Below are 19,510 nucleotides of genomic sequence, written 5' to 3'. Positions count from 1 at the left end.
AGAGAGAGAGAGAGAGAGACTGGATGCAAGGCAGATCCCTGGGCACTTAGTTTAACCAATCAAGCAAAATAATTATAACTCCTAAAAGGAAAATAGCATATCCGATCGATCCAGAGCTTTGTGAGGACAATCGTTTATCGCCACCCCAATCCTAGAGGCATAAAACCACACAGCGCACACCGAAAGGAAATAAGGAACAGAAAACAGGCATGGCTTGTCTCACCCACAACTCACCCTTTCTTTCCTCTCTCCCTCCCTCCCTCCCTCCCTCCCTCTCTCTCTCTCTCTCTCTTTGTTTTAGATACCAATTCCTTTTCCCTTCCCTTTTGATCCAAATCAGGTAAGTGTACTTAAAACCTTCCTTAAGTGACTTAATGACTAAAACTTAAAACTTGTTTTGTTTGATTTTTAAAACTTAATGTACAATTCCCACATATCTCCGAGCTGAAGGGCCTATGCTGTGTGTTTATTATATCATATCATCCATTTTTAAATACTATTGGAACTATGAGAGGAACCCGTTGGCTTTCTTTCATGACCAGTTTCTCCTAGGTATAAACGCAGTAAGCACCTGTGAGTTATCATCACAGGATGTCCCCACTGTGCTGAGACCCCATGAGGCAAACTGTGGAGTGCACATTTCTAGAGATGGTTTTTTAAAAGGTGTGGCAGGGGTTGTTTTATCAGTGGTATGGAACTTTAGAACTGCTAGGGGTCTTAAAACTATGTTTCCATTTATCAGGCTAATTCAAAGTTGTAGCTCAAAGTTGAAACGCTAAATTGTAACTCTTGGTTTGTTCTGTTTCTTTTATTCAAGGTTCTGACACCTAATCAACTGCTGGCGGTAAATATATTCTGCTCTGTCCATCTATAGGGTCTTTAAGAATACAGCACCTATTAGCATAAAAAGGAGCCAGTTCACTCTGGAAACCACTGCACATATTTAGTTCATCCCGACTCACAGTCAGGACACCTGTTAAATCCAAGGGCCAAAATTAACCCAGTGCACGAGAAGAGTTCTTTTCATTCATTCAGTTCATCCAGCTCTAATGTGACAAGACAATCTTTATTACTAATGCGAGTTAAATGACAAAGTGAGTTGTCAGAAAACCTAGGGGAACAGAATAAAGTACTTTAGGAAGAGAAGATAGATGAATTACCACAGCTTATAATATGTGAAGCCTTATCAACTCTAAACCCCAAAGGAGGCTTGCTTGTTTGTTTTTTGAGACAAGCTATATAGTTCAAGTCCTTGGTGGCCTAGAACTCAATATGTAGACCAAGCTCGTCTCAACTTCTAAGATATCTGTCGCCCCTGCCTCTGCCCCTGCCCCTATGTCTGCTTCTCTGCCTCTGCCTCCACGATGCTGGGATTAAAGGCATACACTACCATGTCTGACTCACAAGAAGCTTTTTTAATTAACTGCACATAATTCAACTGTTTAATGAATTGTTTACTGGTCAGTAAGTTCCTTAGAGTATCACTTTATGAAAATATCAGAGGAATATTTTGAATATAATTACAAAAACTAAAACTAAAAATACCAGCTCTGTCTAAAACACGCAAACATTTCTGAAATAGAAATGCCTTTCACAATGAATAAAATACAAAAAAAGAGGATGACAATGAATAAAATGCATGTTATTCTTTCAAATGCTATTAATAAAACAAAGCATTTTCATAGTTACTGGTGTCTTAGAAACATAGACATGCAGGATTCTTTTAAAAGCCAGAAAGCTGGACCACAATAGCTTATGTGTATGAGATCAACTTTCCCAAGATTTTAAAGCTGGCTCAAGTCATCTTGAATATTTAAACATAACAGGAAGTCAACTTCAGTTCAGGAAACTGCTGCTCTTCCCACAGCTCATCCATCCTATTTATGTCATAATTCATTTCCAAAGATCAAATCATAAAACTCCAAGCACTCTTTTACTACATGTGCTTCAGGGCCTCCCTCTGTGACTGATTACTGGTGACTATAAAGCCACCAAGTGGACCTTCCAGTCCCAGCCAGGCTGCAGGAGCACCTAGCATTCAGTGCTGGGAAACTAGGTCCTGATGTCACCTGTAGAGTTGACCCAGCTTGGTGGCTTGGCTCAGTCTGCCAGCATGGAAAGCAATGACCTGCCTGACCTCTGAGCACATGCTCTCTTCAGAGAACCAGACTCACTCAAGTTACCTGGGGTTTTCTTAGAGAATCCCAACTCTTCTCCTCCCTCCCCACCTCCCTCCCTCCCTTGCCCTCCCTCTACCCTTTTCTCACCCTCCCCCAACACTCAGTACTCAGAATGCTGCTTATACATAAGAATGTTGAGGTTGCCTTCACTATCCTACATGTTCTGGGGCCGGCAGCTTTATACACAGAGGGATTCACCAGTTAGACCAGTCCAATCTCTTGAAGAAGCTGCTGAGCTCTTAAGGAAGCTGCAGAGCCACACATCTTCAGTGAAACAGCTGTGTAAGCAAATCCACAAGACGAAGCTCCACTCATAGCTTTGTTGCAGGGCATTCACATTCAACAGGGCATTCACATCCATGACCAAAATGCCACGCTCAGAGCGGACCAGTTTTTCCAGCTTCTACTTTCATATACAGTAAACACAGGGAGAAAGTAGAGGAAAGTACTTCTGCAAATTAAAGAAATTTAAATGATCTTCATTTAAAAAGTTTTGTACAAGTCAAGTCTAATTTCCAAATAAACATTCACATACAAAACATTTCAACTGACACATGTACTAAGGTGAACATAAATCAGAAGGCAACCCCGTGACAGTACTCTCCCTTTTCTTCTTTTACAGTTAATCACTTCTATTTTGAACCAACTACAGGTAAATCTTATTTTCATAAACTACAAAGTCACTAAGTGACCTGCGGTTAGTATTTAACTTTTTTTCTTTTTCTTTCCTTTTTTTTTTTTTTTTAGGGCTTCCTTGGGGTAAGATTTTATTTCTGGCTATATTGATAAAGGTTACATTGTCAGGGAAAGGAAGAATAACTCCTCTAAATCAACCCAATGCATTAAGCCAATCACAGCCCATAGCCTTATGAACTCAGTTTCCAGACCTTTAGATCTGAGTCTCTGCATCTCTAACAGTAAGTATCTTTTCACAAAGCGTGTTTCACAAAATTTAAGATTATAGATATCAACACAACATTAGGTCATGAACCCTCAAGTACTTACACTTTACCTTGGGATTGCTTCTGGCTAATGGACAATTCACAGTAGCAGACTGAGAAAAGCCTATTGTAAAATTACCAAACGGATCCATGGCCTGACCTCAAGGTAATCAATGCCCAATCCTGATTTTAAGAGGGAAAAAAATGTGTTTTCGCCCAGCAGCCCTCCTTGTAGTCAGTGTCGCTGCCCTGGGAGATTGCTAGTATTTTTCTTTACCACTGTGAAGACCCCACTCCACCAGGCCTCCACAAACCATGTGGAAGAAACTACTTTGTTTAACACAAGATCCTTAGGGCTTCAGTTTCTTGGCACTCACAGATTACCAAAGCACATAATTTTCTATGCCAGCCACTCGTTCACACCAAAGCACATGATTTTTTACGCCAGCCACTCATTCACACCAAAGCACATGTTTCTATGCCAGCCACCCGTTCACACCAGTATTAACACATCAACAATAAAAGAATCATAAAATGGGAGAGGTTGAGGGAGGTGGGAGAGGAATTCTGAAAATGTCTCAGATATTGACAGTAAATGAATGTACTGTCTATTTCAACAGAGATAAACCTCACTGCTACATCAGAAGACACACACAGTGAGTTCAATCTCCAAAAATCTTTCATGAACTAATATGTAAATTAAATATTTCAATTTTTTTATCATAAGAGTTCTGCCACCACAGACAGCATCTCTGTTAGTAAATTAACACCATGATAAAAGAAATTCAGAAGACCAATATAACTACACAGGGTGTGTTTCTCCAAGGATGTATTGTAACTGTATTTAAGTGGGCTGGGCTGTAGCTCAGTGGAAAGACTGCTTGCCCAGTATGAGAAAGGCCCTGGGGTCCACCCACAGCACCACAATATAAAATATAAATTTATCTAGCAAGACTCCAGAAATATCTCAGAATATATATCACAGAAGTTCCAAATATTTAAAACTTATCACTTTAAACCCAAGTGGCCTTGAAAAATAACTAGAATTTCCAAGTCCCCTCTTTATCTACCACACTTTTAACTTTTCTTTAAGACAATTATGACATTAAGTAAAATGAGGATATATTTATGTTTGAAATTTTTTCAAAAGTTCAAGAGTGCCTGTGTCAGACAAATATTGACTGTGGCCACTATTCTTAGAGTAAGAAATTATTAAATAAACTGTCTTTGGCCTAAAATTATGCACAATTTCAATAGTACTAGCCAATCAGACATTCAATAGCACAGGCTAATCAGACAGAGCCTTTACGCTCTATGTACCACCATGGCTCATGAAGTCCAGTTTATATTACAGAATTTACATCACGACACATAGTCCATATAAGATCCTCCTTGAGGAACAACTAACTCACTGTGGCAATAGAACCTTGGTATAGAATACAGCAGGCAAGAGTGGGCTCTGGGACTGGGGAGGTGGAGACCAAATCTTATTAGCTTGGTCCCTTGGGGGAGGAGATCTTGAGCAACCATTCTAAACCCAACTGCGAAATGCCTGAGGCTGAAGCGGCACTCAGTAAGAGTGGCCTAGCTTTCCTAGTAATTCTGTCAATGCCTCTAAGAGGAGAAAACATTCTTCATGCCGAACATGACAGAGGACAAGGGGTTGGGGGGGACGGACCCCAGTGACCAGACACTCCTGACAGAAAGGCCAGAAGCTAATAGTTTCAATGTTTCCTCTTTTGCAGGTGGCGCAGGTGTCCAGGTTGCCTGTTCTGTTATCTGCAGCTTAGAACGGTCTTACCATCTTGTAGACACTCTAGAATGTTCTGTGAAATATCAAATATCAAGGCAAATTTACTATCTACAGTCATACACTCTAAATAAAATTTTCCCTAAAACATCTGTGTGGATTTCAGTTTGGTGTCTTAGTGACTGCTCAGTTTCTTGAGAGCTTCTGAAAGCATTTCGGTCCCAGTGCTTGGAAACAGCATTCCCTCCGAGCCAGGTTCACCCAGCCCCTCCTGAGCAGCCATCCTCACCAAGACCAAGTGCCTATGAAGTTCCCTAGCGCCAGGCATTTCTGGACTTTGAAAGAGTTCACTTTGAAATCAAACATCTCAAAGTCCTCCAAAGACATCGTCACACTTGCTCAGCTCAATTTGTTTACCACAGACCTGTCCTAACACCACACCCTCCACCACTCTGTGTTACCGTCTAGCGACAGAGTGATCGGTAAGGTGAAATCCTGAGAAGACAGAAGCACCATATCACCCTACAGTTTCCCTACACTGAGTCTTCGGAGGTCCCCCTGTAATCCAGATGGAGTACAGGAGACATGAGTCCCCAGTTCAAGCTGACCGGACTGGCCAAGGGACAGCCCTGGCCAGCGTGTGACACCTGGGTTCACAGCAGTTCACAGCTTTACCTCCTTTCCTTTTTCTTTCAAAGGGACCCCACCAGCACATTCTCTTCTTTATCCAAGATTCATAATATTACCCACACATCTCTCAAAAAACTTCAGTCCTTAGCCTTATCCTATCAAAGACCACCTGAAATCACAGAGGCCCCCTGCACACACTGACTAGTTGTTTGTTGTGTCTATTCTTTGTCTTAGCAGATACAATAACTGAAATCTCTATAAATTACTAATTTACCTAGGCATATTTTTAAGTTCTAGATATCCTAAAAATGAGAACATGAATTTCTGTTCATTGATCTCTGACTACAAGAATAACTGAGACACAGTGAGACTCTGCCTATCAATCAATCAATCAATCAATCAGTGGGATAACTGAAATTCCATTGTAAAATCTGGTACCTCGGGCTAGAGGGACAGATGAACAGTTCTTTCAGGACAGGGGTTTGAGTCCCAGCACAAGCATGACGGCTCACAAGCATTTGCAAATCTAGTTCCATGGGATCCAGTGCCCTCTTCTGGCCTCTTCAGGCACTACATCCACATGGAACAATATGAAGCAAACAGTTTAAAGGGAATCAGGTGGGCCGTTAACTGCATGTGAGGGGCCCCTCCAAGGGAAGTTTAGTTCAGCCAGACATCACTCGCTTCTAAGGGCAGTGGGAAAAGCTAACAATAAGAACCAAAATCACAAGTGACCACCAGTTGGATTTTATATTTATTGCAACTACAATTTTTCAAAGAACATTAATTATTTTAATTTTGTTCAGACATGCTTAAATATATACAAAATGACAGTCTCTAATTCCTTTGAGAAGAAAGCTGAACATTCAGTGTTCTTCATCGTATTCAGGCATTTCACCTTGTTGCAAGCATTTCCATGTGGCCTTTGTAGAGTGTCAGTTCCGTGGCCTGCTGTCTACTGCCACTGGCTCACGGGGCAGGCTATAGCCCATGGCTGTCAGCAGCGCAGTCCTCGCTCCAGTGGGCATCTCGCTTCTCTGCGACGAGTTTGATGAACTGAGAGTGACTGGCATACAGCTTGAGCTGGTCACTGATGTCCACCCACTTCACCTTCCCAGCGTCATCCCCAGCCTCCAGGGTGAGGTTGTCCATTGTCTCCCCTAGTTTCCAAAGACATAGCACACACACAAAAAAAAAAAAAAAGAGGGGGAGGACTATTTATTCCATTTTTTAATGTAATTCTGGATCTTCAAAGGTCTTACTAAAAATAAGATTAAATCACTGTTATTAGGTGACCAAAGAATTAAAAGAATATTCCAAAATGCCTGAACTGTAAGTGACTAAAAATTAGATAAAAGTGTACCAATATGAAAACTTTTCTCCTTAGAGAGAGACAGAGATGTCATTTTATATGAAACCCTCTATAAAATTAAACTCCAGAAGGATTAGAGTTAAATATAAAAAGCCTAAAATCAAATTTCCAACTCATTTTGTGGTCTTATGCTATGTAACTGGATGCTAAACTGCAAACTAAAATACAATATATTTATAATTGTGTTTATTATTTATAAATGTCATCATTGCTAGAAATGTGGCTATTCCTACGGGTCAAAATGATGGTGTTTACCCAGTGTTTTAGAAATGAATTCTCCCATGTACTCAATAGGTGTGAGTGCCATGTACACCAGACTCTGCCGCATGCACTGGAGATATGAGGAGACATGAAGAGTTCACAGGTCTAGGGTTTGGCTCAGTGCTCAGTACCTGCCTAGCAAACATGAAGCACTGGGTAAAATCCCAAACACTGGAAACAAACGTTACAGTGAACAAGGAATGGCGCTTCCAGCAGCAATGCCAGCACCCTGGAGGGCTGAGGCAGAAAGCTCAGAGCCAGCCTAGGCTACAAAATGAGACTCTGTCTCAAAAATTACCAAAGGAGACAGAGAGAAAAGACAACGTATATGTGTGCTTTATGTATGCATATAAAAATATGTGTGCTTTACGTGTACGTATAAACATTTAGTATTATATAATTATATACTACATTCTTTAATTTTTATCTATTTTTATGTGTATGGGTGTTTTGCCTGCAGGTATGTCTGTGTACCACATGTGTACCAGGTGCTGGAAGAGGGCACTGGGAGTTGAACCTGGGTCCTCAGGACAAGCAGCCAATGCTCTTACTGCAGGGCCATTACACCTCTCATTCTTAAAAATGGGCAGAATCAAACTTTTCACCTCTACAAAACAGGTTAAAGAAATGACAGTGATGTACAATGGAGTGCCACATTCATTAAACATGGAGGTGACTGAGCCTCACATGGTAGTCTGAAACTGTAATCCCAATGTTTGGGAGTCAAAGGCAGGAGGACTGCCTATGAGTTCATGGCCAGCCTGGGCTATATACAGTGATCAGGACAGCCTGGGCTATGTGGCAAGGCTATCAAAACAAAAATAAGGAAACAATGAGTGGAGCTCAGGGGTGCTGCCAGCAAACCATGCCCAGAATATGTTTTTAAGTGAAAGGCAAGGAGAGAGATCATGCAGCTTTAGTGCCTTTTTACCTATTCACTGTAACATTACACAGGCTCTGGAAGAAGCTGAGGTCCGAGATGTTAGTTAAAGGTGGTGGCTTACCGTGGCTTCTTTACATCTATTCTCTAAGTAAGTTTCAATTACTTTACCTTTGTAAAAACCACCACTGCAGTAAAACAACCAAGCCTTCCTTAGAAGACAATGTCTGGCAACAGGTGCTGAGTGCCAGGCTGCACCCCAGCTCTCCACCTATCTACACTGCACCCCAGCTCTCCATCTATCTGCACTGCAGCCCAGCTCTCCATCTATCTGGGCTGCATCCCAGCTCTCCATCTATCTGGGCTGCATCCCAGCTCTCCATCTATCTGGGCTGCACCCGAGCTCTCCATCTATCTGCACTGCAGCCCAGCTCTCCATCTATCTGCACTGCACCCCAGCTCTCCATCTATCTGCACTGCACTCCAGCTCTCCATCTATCTGGGCTGCATCCCAGCTCTCCATCTATCTGGGCTGCACCCCAGCTCTCCATCTATCTGGGCTGCACCCCAGCTCTCCATCTATCTGGGCTGCACCCCAGCTCTCCATCTATCTGCATTGCAGCCCAGCTCTCCATCTATCTGCACTGCAGCCCAGCTCCCCATCTATCTGCACTGCTGTATCCCAGCTCTCCATCTATCTGCACTGCACCCCAGCTCTCCATCTATCTGCACTGCACCCCAGCTCTCCATCTATCTGCACTGCTGTATCCCAGCTCTCCATCTATCTGCACTGCAGCCCCAGCTCCCCATCTATCTGCACTGCTGTATCCCAGCTCTCCATCTATCTGCACTGCACCCCAGCTCTCCATCTATCTGGGCTGCACCCCAGCTCTCCATCTATCTGGGCTGTACCCCAGCTCTCCATCTATCTGCACTGCAGCCCAGCTCTCCATCTATCTGCACTGCAGCCCCAGCTCCCCATCTATCTGCACTGCTGTATCCCAGCTCTCCATCTATCTGCACTGCACCCCAGCTCTCCATCTATCTGCACTGCAGCCCCAGCTCCCCATCTATCTGCACTGCTGCACCCCAGCTCCCCATCTATCTGCACTGCTGCACCCCAGCTCTCCATCTATCTGCACTGCACCCCAGCTCTCCATCTATCTGCACTGCACCCCAGCTCTCCATCTATCTGCATTGCACCCCAGCTCTCCATCTATATGCATTGTAGCCCCAGCACCACCAGAGCCGTAACAATGCCTCCAGCATTCTGTGTTTTCTCTGAACCAATAATATCTAGACTTCCTTTTACTCCTCCAACTACTTGACCTATCACTCAAAATAAAACTGTTTAGTATTTGAAGACACGGAGTTCAACAGCCACCTCTCTCACAAGAAGAAACCTGAACTGAAAACAGACAGTTCTCAGATCCAGCAAAGAACATGGGTCACAGGACACACTGCCACCCCTGGGGCAGAAAATCCCACCTTATAGCAGGGAGAGGGAACAGCAACCAGACTGAACACACCATTTACTGCCCTCGTGAACAAGTATTTCCCCAACAAGGGATTGGACTGAAAGATGAACACCCTTAGGTCTTACCAAATGTGTGGGGAGGACAGATCAGTGAGACGAGGGGACAGGCCTAGTCCCTGCAGCTATGGCAAGGACATAAGTCAATGCAGCGCGCGCCTCGGCAGAGAAACCTATGCAGGTCTACGCCACTTGCCTTAATTCCTTTTGTTAGATAAACCATGACCTTAGAATTTATGAGCCAAGAATTTTCTTTTTACAGAGAAAGAGAGATCAAAACACATCAGATACATCATCCACCTCAATCTTTGGAGAGAAGGTCTGTTGCTTTTAGCCTCATAGATCAGCAGTGGACTGTGCACAGTTAAGCTGTGGAAGCCCCATTCAAAACTCCATTGCACACATCCTCTAAGGTCTTGTACTAAGGGATGAACTCAGCATTGTCTTAGAGCTGCTGCAGAGAGAAAGGAGATGTGCTGGAGTTTCCCAAGGCCGAGAGAAAGGAGCCCTCCCAAGTCCTGGCTGCCCAACGAGGACAAGTGATTAGCATAAGATTGGGCAGCTCAGCCAAAAGCCAGAAGAACATGGAGTTCTCTGAAAGCTGGGCTTGTTTCATTACCCTACAAATGAATGCCAAATGCTTAAGACACCACCCTGCCTTGCAAGAATGGGCTTTCTGTAGATCTGGGTGATGTGCAAAGATCCTGATCATCCTGAAGAAAGGGATTCCCTTCTCTTCTGTAGTAACCGACAGTCTCACCTGATAAACTGTTGATCAGGAAAAGCATGTACTCAACAACACACGCTTAAGACACACATGGCAAGCCAGCCCAAGGCTGCAGCACCAGGAGCATCATGCGGCAAGGTAAACGGTAATGCCATCTCTTACCCCATCACCAATCTGCCCACCTAGAGTCTCACCTGCTTTTGCAATCATTGCACTAACTGTTGGTTTTACACTGCATTAATTTAGCCTATAATCCAGCCTTAACTTCACATGCCATCAGTAGATTAAAGACATTCATTTAGTCACTGCCGATAAACTTTGCAAGCTTTGTCTCAAGTATTCTATTAATACTAACACCTTCACCTGCAGAAGAGCAGCCCTAAGCTCACCAGCTGGCTGAGTTAAGAAGCTCTGCTCTAGGGCTGGCGCTGGCCTAGCTGACATCTTGGCTTCAGCTAGTCCCCTAGTTCCGGTCATATTTGAGTATAAAATTACCTGTTTCATCATGGTAGTTCACAGCTTCTGTCTCCATCCACGCATTGTCAGTGTTCCGAGGGTCGTCAACATATCCCTTGTATATCTATTTCCAAGAGGGGAGAGGGAACAACAGTCAGGGTGAGGCCAGAGTGTGTGGAAGACAGGCGAGCTTCCTTCCCTAGTTAACACTTGTAATATCCTGCTGCACACATCACACTACTGAACTAGACAGTTTGAATGGTTAAGAGTTTGTTATATTACATGTTTTTACCACACACACAAAAAAAATGCTTATAAAGAAATATAAATGGGGGGTGGAGAAATGGCTCAGAGGTGAAGAGCACTGACTGCTCTTCCAGAGGTCTTGAGTTCAATTCCCAGCAACCACATGGTGGCTCACAACCATCTGTAATGGGATCCAATGCTCTCTTCTGGAGTGTCTGATGAGAGCTACAGTGTACTTATATAAATAAATAAACCTTAAAAAATATGGCACAGAATCAGTAACATAGCCTCATAGATGTGTTTATATTTCTCAGGGGACAATATTCTCTCTTGAGGCAGTTTTAAAATTCACAAAATCCTCAGGAACACACGATTTGAGAGGAGCTGGGCACAGCTCAGTGCTGGACCATGCGTAGTGTGTTGGAGGCCCCAAGTTCAACAGCACCAAGGGAGAACTGAGAGGGGTAAATCTGAGCTGTGCTTTCTGAAAAGCTTCCATAATATAAGAACTTCTCTATCTTAATAATTCCTGTGATTACAACTTCATATATTGAAAGGTTTAGTGCTCTTGATAAACCTATATAATAGATAAACTAAAAATTGAAACTTAAAGCTTATTGATACCAGAAAAAAAAAATCTAGATCTAGTCATCCAACAGAAATGTGGGTAAGACAATTCTGACAGCAGATATAAACACAGAAGGTCCCCTTGGGAGGCTGAGGAATGGACTCAGGAGACGCAGTACTGGGCTAGAGAGAACTCAGGCGGTAGGGCGAATGCTGGGCAAGCACAGGGAGACCCATGATCCCTAGGGCTTCTGATCTGCCAACCAGGCCTAACCAATGACATTTCTGTCTCAAAAGCAAAGTAAATGGACCTGAGGAACAACAACTGAAGAAGTTTCCCCTCAACCTTACACAAGGACAGACAGACAGACAGACAGACACGTAGCCCTCCTGGCTTGAGGGCTGATTCTTCAGACCCTGCCTGCCTCTCATAACCACACCTCTCTGCCCATCTCCTACTATTTGCCCCTGGTTCCAGTAACATCGGAAGTCCCGCCTCTACAGAGACCAAAGAAGCTGCTGATTGGGCCGGCACGCTGACGAACTTGGGGGAGGGGTTTTGTCTCACCTATTCTACCTGTTGGCTTGTAACAAAGAGATCATTAAATACAAGATGGCTGGGTGACCATACCTCCTGAGTGCTGTCTAATTTTTGGTGCCTTCCATGTGGGTAAGATTAATTATGGCTAGCCTACTTTCTCCTGACTCCATATTCCAGAATAACCCTTCCCTATGGTTACCGCTGGGCGGTAACAGATGGTGCCCAACGTGAGGCTGGATTGGAGTAGAAAGGAACAGAGAGCTCTTATATAAATATTAAGATATAGAAGGCGGATTCGTGCAGGGATGGACAGCCAAACTGCTGGGTTAAGATGGCGAGGATGCCAAAGTATACAGCGGGCTTCACCAGGTCACGGCAGGTTGTGCCAGGGTAGTCTGAGGCCACGATGGCCCAGATATGGACGTGGCCATTTCTAACTGTAAATGACTTGGCTGCGGGGTTATTTGGAAGGCTAACTCCAGGGATTGGAGACAGCCTTCTTCCCCTAAAAGCTCTGGGTTGGGGAGCTAAGGGGGGCTCCCAGGAAGTGGAGGTACTTGGGGACAGAAACAGCCGTGGACAGGCTTTAGTTCCCTGTGGCTCTATGTTTTATGTATATCTATGTTACATGTAAGTCTGTCTTGTTTTGCGTGAGTGCTGAATCTATGTCTTTTGTCCTGATGTTGATATGTGTTACACATGGGGGCTGGCAATATGGCCACGGAGGCCCCGCCCTCTCAGGGTAGAGAGCATGGGCCAAAAAGCTTTCCTTTGTTCCGTGCTAGCTGCCTGATGGGGACCCGAGCAGGAGAGTGCCTAGCAGAGTGCGGGCACTGCTGGGCCTGGTGGCTGCACGTGGGCGGCTGGCCATGCCCCCACTCTGCCGCCCTCGCTGGAGGGGCCACATCTCGGGGCGTCTGGGGTTCAGCGGCAGCTAAGGGTTTCCATTGTGTGGTGTCCTGCCGCTCTGCCCCACGTGACAGGTCCAGAATTCTACCACATGCCTGCAGCCTGAATCACCGGCGGCTGCACTGGAGATCAAACGCAGACCTGGTAGTCTTCAAAGGAACTGAAACCATTGAAAATCCGCCTTCCTCCCTAGAGCTTTTGTCTGAAGGGTGTTTTGTAAACAGACTGGAATGCTATTTCCCTGTTCTCACGCCTATGCTAAAAGCCAAGAAGTGTTTTAGTTTCAATTCTGCTGAGCTATATATAACTCGTTTCTTTTAGTAAAGACACACCTTGATAAAGCTACTTGGTGCCGTGTTCTTTGTCTCCACCCGTACCCGCTTATTTCCACAGGAACTTAATTACCCCAGTTCGTGAATACCCACGGAGAGAGAGAGACTGCGGGTCGGTCTCCCTCACCATTGATCTGTGCCCAGAGCCAAACACAAGCATGTGCACGTCTGGAGAGAGCAGGCGGCATCTGGCTTAAACTGCACCGAGCCAAACGCAAGCTAGTTGGGGTCTGCAACTCTGGGCCCGGTTGTGGAGTCCCGCGGCCTGGCGACTACGCTGGCAGAGTTCCCAGGCTGGGGAGCCTGACGCGGGGTGCCAAACTAGAGACTGCCTGCATTTCTCGTTCTCTAGCTTGGCTGGATGGGGCTGCGCGAAAATCGTGTAGGGACTGCGTGGAACCTAGCGTGGGCCTGAGTTGGAGCGCTGGGGTGTGCATGTCCCCTGGTAAAGCACGGGGCCCCCAGTTCAGCAGAGTGCGGGGGTGGCAGGGGTCACTCGTTGGCCTTTACCAGGCTAGGGGCGACTGCTGGCGGCACCAGACTCCTGCGCCTCAGCTGCTGCTGCTCTTGGGTTCCGAGCTGGGCTCAGCCGGAGGTCTTGGCACAGGCAAGCGCGAGTTTGGGGGGCCCCAGCCCGGCCTGTGGCAGGCCTGGCGGCGTCCAGCGGAGCTGAGACCCAGAACCCCAACTCTCAGCAAATTTGGTGGTTTGGTATAGGAAGCTGCTGTGGCTGCCTGCATGCATGCGTGCAAGTGTTGGGTTCTGCTCGGTGCCATTGTGTGCGTGCATTGTGCGCGCATGGTTTCGCAACCACTTAGCGCCATCTAGTGGTATGATAATAATTTACAGGCTTGTATTTCCTCACAATTACCTAGTTTCACTTCCAGAGTCATCCTACCTCCTATACATGGTAGTATTTTCAAATGGCCTCAAATGGTTTCTAATGGCCTCAAAAAAGAGAGGCATTTTTATGCTTTCTTCACAGATTAAAACACACCCCAATAGACAGTTCATTGGAAGTAAAACTCTGTTCTTTCTGGAAACAGATAAATAAAATTAGTTAACTAGAAACTAGCTAAGTAATGGGTGTAAACAAAAAGTGGGTACACACCCCTTTTTTCTCAGCGTTTGGGAGACAGAGACAAGTTTGTTATCCTAAATTAAAGGCTGTTTTTTATAGATTATTAAGAACTTAGTTCTTAATTTCTTATTAATCAATTAATAAGATTTCATTTGGTTTCTAGCTAGTCTTAAAGGTATATGTTCTCATGATTATTGATTTCTAAGTTATTAGACTTTGTTTTCATCGATACATCTACTACTAAAGGATAGGTTTAAGCTGGTAACTAATAACATGTGCCATTAAAGGCCATGATTCTACCTTCCAGAGACCTGGTGCACTGTGAAAAGTTCTCACTATATGCCACTGCATAACTAATGACTATAGTCCAAGGGTGGCCAACACGTGTCCACGTATTATTTCATTGTAAACAAATAAGCCTGGTTCTCCTTAACTAAGAGCCCAACTACTTATGATCAGTGACTTAGCTCTAGCCCAAAAATGGGTTGGCATCATTCTGGCACATTGCCATCTGCTTCCTGCTTTGAGACAGAGTTTCTCTGTATAGCCCTGGCTGTCCTGGAGCTCACTCTGTGGACCAGGCTGGCCTCGAACTCATGACAGTCTGCCACAGACTTCCATTGAAACTAGGTAAGTACCCCACCTGACTCCAGCTAAAATCAAGCTACAGGCCATACATCTAGTGGTAAAATTATAACTGCTATTTAATTAGTAACTACTTAATTTTATACAATAGCTATGTTTTAAATTATTGGCTTAACACCAGACTTGCTAGCTACAGTTCAGAGGCAGAGAGACACTTAAAGGACTTTGTGGCGTAAATATAATGTTTTTTAATATTAATTTTAAAAATATTGTTTATAATTAGGTCTTACCTTCTAATAACTATAGTTATGGTTTTTTTAATACATGAAAAATTAAGACAAAGGTAGTAAAAGCTAAAACAGCTGTGGCCAGTGTAGGCCTACTAGTAATTTTATACATTAAAAGATATTGCCTTTAATATTGGCTAAAAAACTTACATTTGAATTCTTTGTCTCTACTCAATACAGAAAGCTAAAGCCTTGACTTTTCTCAATATAAACCAGTTTTTTAAGCCTCAGATACATCATATATGATATATTCATGAAGATATTTTAGAGAAAATGCTTAAAAACATTTTCTCACTCATCTACACCTAAATAGACATCTAGTTCTTCAGCAAGCAATTAAATTGGTTATTACTAAAAATTAATTGATATTTGACTTATTACTTAGTAAATAGTTTTTTAAACAAAAACTGATATTTCTCTAAGTAAACAGATTGTCTTGATTTTTACAATATATCACCTCTTTAGCCCTTTTATAGAAATTTTCACATATAAGACACATACTTTATTTTATGTGTGTATGTGTTCACTATAGCTGTGCAGATGGCCATTAGCTATCATGTGTGTGTGTCTGCTGGAAATTGAACTCAGGGCCCTCTGCTGATCCTGCTCACTCCAATGTAATACACTGTGACTGTCTTCAGACGCACCAGAAGAGGGTGTCTGGTATTATTGTGGGTGGTTGTGAGCCACCATGTGGTTGCTGAGATCCGAACTCAGGACCTTCAGGGGAGCAGTCAGTGCTCTTGCCTATTGGGCCATCTTGCCCAACACTAAGTCACATGTTTTATTCTCATAATTTTCTCCCCGTATCTACACACATAATCAAATTGTGCGCTATAGTGTCTATCAAGTATTAAAATTAAGCCTTTTCCTACATATATGGCGCCCATATATGAATACATATATATATATATATATATTTAAATTCTCTATAACTTATGGTATATGATTTTGATCTCAAAATTAATATTAAAATATACACATGTGACTATTTCTTCTCAGGCTTTCAAGCTATTATTGCTTGAACATAAACGATATATTAATTGGTTATTGGCTATACTTTTTTTCTCTATATTTGATGTTCCTCATGGAACTGACTATTACAGTCAAACATTTAAGACATGTTGTCAATAATCTATGATTCTCAAAGACAACATTTACTCAATGTACACCTCGCACTTTGAGAATTTTATATTCTAATATTAAAAGGAGGGGGAATATGCACTCCACCCCAGGAGCGTCTTTGTTTTTCACTTGTGTTAAAAGCGTCTCGTTTTTCGCTTGTGTTAAAAGTCATGTTTTGCTTTTTTGATTATGTTAAATAATATTTCATTTTTCACCTCTTTTAAGGCATGCTTTGCTTTTTGCTCATGTTCAAAGACATGTTGCCTTTCCCTTGTCTTGAAAAATCCATAATGAAATGGCATGTCACTCCACTTACTAACACCTTGTTTTTCTTAACCCCACCTTGATATGGGGAAGGGGCTCCTTTGGTGTTGATATACAATGCCTTATACATTTATTTGCCAACTGGATACAGACACAAAATCTTTTATAGACATGTTTTTGTGCTAAGAATATTGGTTGAACGTTTTTACTGGACAGCAAAGTTTGCTTTGGCTGAAATGGACTCCACCTTTTTCTAAGAGTCAACATTGGTTTCCCTCTATACCTAGAGGCCAAACCTTGGGCCTAAGCATAGCTAATTTGCAACTAAAGTACCTGAGACATCTTCAAATTATTGTTATTTTTAATCTTTTAAGTTTTTATATCAAGCAGACTCATTCTCAGAGTACAAAGACAATCAAAATTTGCTCAGGCCCAGAGCCCTCCTTACCTAAAAAGCAGGCTTAGTCCCGGAGCCCTCCTTCCAAGCTCAATCTCAGAGTTTCTAACATAAAAGGTTATTTATTGACAACTGAACTAAAGGCCTATTGAAGGCAAAGCTATTAAAAGGGGTCCTAGCTTGGGAGCTACTACTTCGCAACTCAACTAGGTGTCTATGCCCGGCTGCCCATCCACACACCAGCGCTGCTTCACATGGACTTCAAGAAAAGTGGACTCCAGAGAAACTATGGTAGTTCCTGGACTTTGCAGGCGATAAAGCCATGTCTTGACATTTTAGGCACGAATGAGGTGCACATAATAATCTGTTTCTGTGGCTAGGTGGCTGGCGGTGTCAACCTAAGACAGAGGCATGTGCCAAGTGGCTGTGTTTTTTTAATAAACACATAATAAGCCCAGTTTGTAGAATCAAACTAGCTGCATGTGACCTTGATGATGGGTAAGATGCCGTTCAGTAGTATATTCCACAGATTATAACATTCAAGCACCATAAAACTTTCTGTACAAGATTGTGCCATTTGAGTATACAATTAACCTGCTGTTTTCTAATAAAAAGGGAGGAATTGTAACCCTCCTGGCTTAAGGGCTGATTCTTCAGACCCTGCCTGCCTCTCATAACCACACCTCTCTGCCCACCTCCTGCTATTTGCCATACCTCACTTCTGGTTCCAGTTACATTGGAAGTCCCGCCTCTACAGAGACCAAAGAAGCTGCTGATTGGGCCTATATGCTGATGAACTTGGGGGAGGGGTTTTGTCTCACCTATTCTACCTGTTGGCTTGTGACAAAGAGATCATTAAATGCAAGATGGCTGGGTGATCATACCTCCTTAGTGCTGTCTAATTTTTCTGCCTCCCACGTGGGTAAGATTAATTATGGCTAGCCTACTTTCTCCTGACTCCATATTCCAGAATAACCTTTCTCTATGGTTACCGCTGGGCGGTAACACAGACAGACAGACAGACAGACACACACACACACACACACACACACACACGGACACGGACACGGACACACGGACACAGAAAGACAACCTGGGATACACAGCAAATACTTAACCAGGCTGAGCTTTGTGTTACAACCTTTTAAAAAAAAAAAAAGTTAAGAGTCCAATTTTGGAAAAACAAAGCAATCCAAATGACAGTCAAGAAGAAAAGCGGCTCTGTCACTTCATTACTGATGCCCACAGGCTTTCTGCAGTGTTTTCTTTTCCTAACAGAGTATATAGACAATACAGGCATATAGACATAAGCCTTAAGTGATTAGCAATAAAAAGTGTAAAACGAATCGAAAATGTAAAGAGCTTTTCAGCCAAGCTGAATTTTTTGTAAACAACAAGATGTATTGAATGGACTCCCAGTGTGTAAGAAATAGCCCATCTGTCCCGCGAGATCAGCCCTCAGCTAAGAGAAAGGGCGTGATCATGTGAGCGAAGGCCAGGCTACAGGTCCTTTAGCAAATAAGCTTTGTGAGCAGATCCCAAGGCCCCTGCTGCCTGAGCCTGACCGGGGAGCTCCTTACCACAAGATGCTCCTGGCTGAAGAGCGCGTGCAGCTTCTCCTCGATCTCCCTTTTCTCCGCACTGGACTTCTGTAACGAGTTCAGGGCTTCCTCACCAAACTCCCTCTTCAGTGTGGCACTGATCTTCTCTCCAGGGTCTACCATCCCCTGTAGTCACATTTTTGAAAAGTGGTGAGCTTTGGCTCATTACACACATATTTACTGAGGGATACTATAAACATGTCTTATTGTACTTGCCCACAATACTTACTGCCACCCCTCTCTGAGAAGCACTTCTTAAAACATTCATTTCTCACAGAAGCAGCCAAGAAAGGCAACACTGGGTATTGCCACAGTACACCGTGTTCATACACTGGGTATTGCCACAGGACACCGTGCTCATACACTGGGTATTGCCACAGTACACCGTGCTCATACACTGGGTGGGCCACAGTACACGGTGCTCATACACTGGGTGGGCCACAGGACACCGTGTTCATACACTGGGTATTGCCACAGTACACGGTGCTCATACACTGGGTAGGCCACAGGACACCATGTTCATACACTGGGTATTGCCACAGGACACGGTGCTCATACACTGGGTGGGCCACAGGACACCATGTTCATACACTGGGTGGGCCACAGGACACCGTGCTCATACAGTGGGTGGGCCACAGGACACGGTGCTCATACACTGGGTGGGCCACAGTACACCGTGCTCATACACTGGGTGGGCCACAGGACACCGTGCTCATACACTGGGTGGGCCACAGTACACCGTGCTCATACACTGGGTGGGCCACAGGACACCGTGTTCATACACTGGGTGGGCCACAGGACACCGTGCTCATACACTGGGTGGGCCACAGGACACCGTGCTCAT

The 19,510-nt window shown here is 43.9% G+C and overlaps 1 protein-coding gene across 8 annotated transcripts in view; it reads right to left on the bottom strand.

Moving 5' to 3' along the window:
- Positions 1-19,510, bottom strand: part of Nudt9 (nudix hydrolase 9) — a 51,395-nt gene that overhangs the window by 14,919 nt on the left and 16,966 nt on the right. For 5 of the 8 annotated variants that reach the window (XR_004109391.1, XR_004109389.1, XR_004109390.1 and 2 more), the window contains exons 6-7: positions 18,646-18,792; positions 10,771-10,855 (exon numbers count right to left, since the gene is read on the bottom strand). Coding sequence is in view for 4 of the 8 variants with exons in the window: in XM_031337044.1 (XP_031192904.1) it covers positions 10,771-10,855; positions 18,646-18,792 (232 nt within the window). In the remaining 4 variants the exon portion in view is untranslated. Of the gene's footprint in view, positions 1-6,237; positions 6,662-10,770; positions 10,856-18,645; positions 18,793-19,510 lie in introns of those variants that run through there. The other 3 variants (XM_031337045.1, XM_031337043.1, XM_031337046.1) reach the window with 1 other exon arrangement.

This window comes from Mastomys coucha, unplaced genomic scaffold (assembly GCF_008632895.1).
Source record: "Mastomys coucha isolate ucsf_1 unplaced genomic scaffold, UCSF_Mcou_1 pScaffold22, whole genome shotgun sequence".
NCBI lineage: Eukaryota > Metazoa > Chordata > Mammalia > Rodentia > Muridae > Mastomys > Mastomys coucha.
The sequence above is the reverse complement of the archived record's forward strand: the minus strand, read 5'-3'. Positions and strand labels throughout refer to the sequence as shown.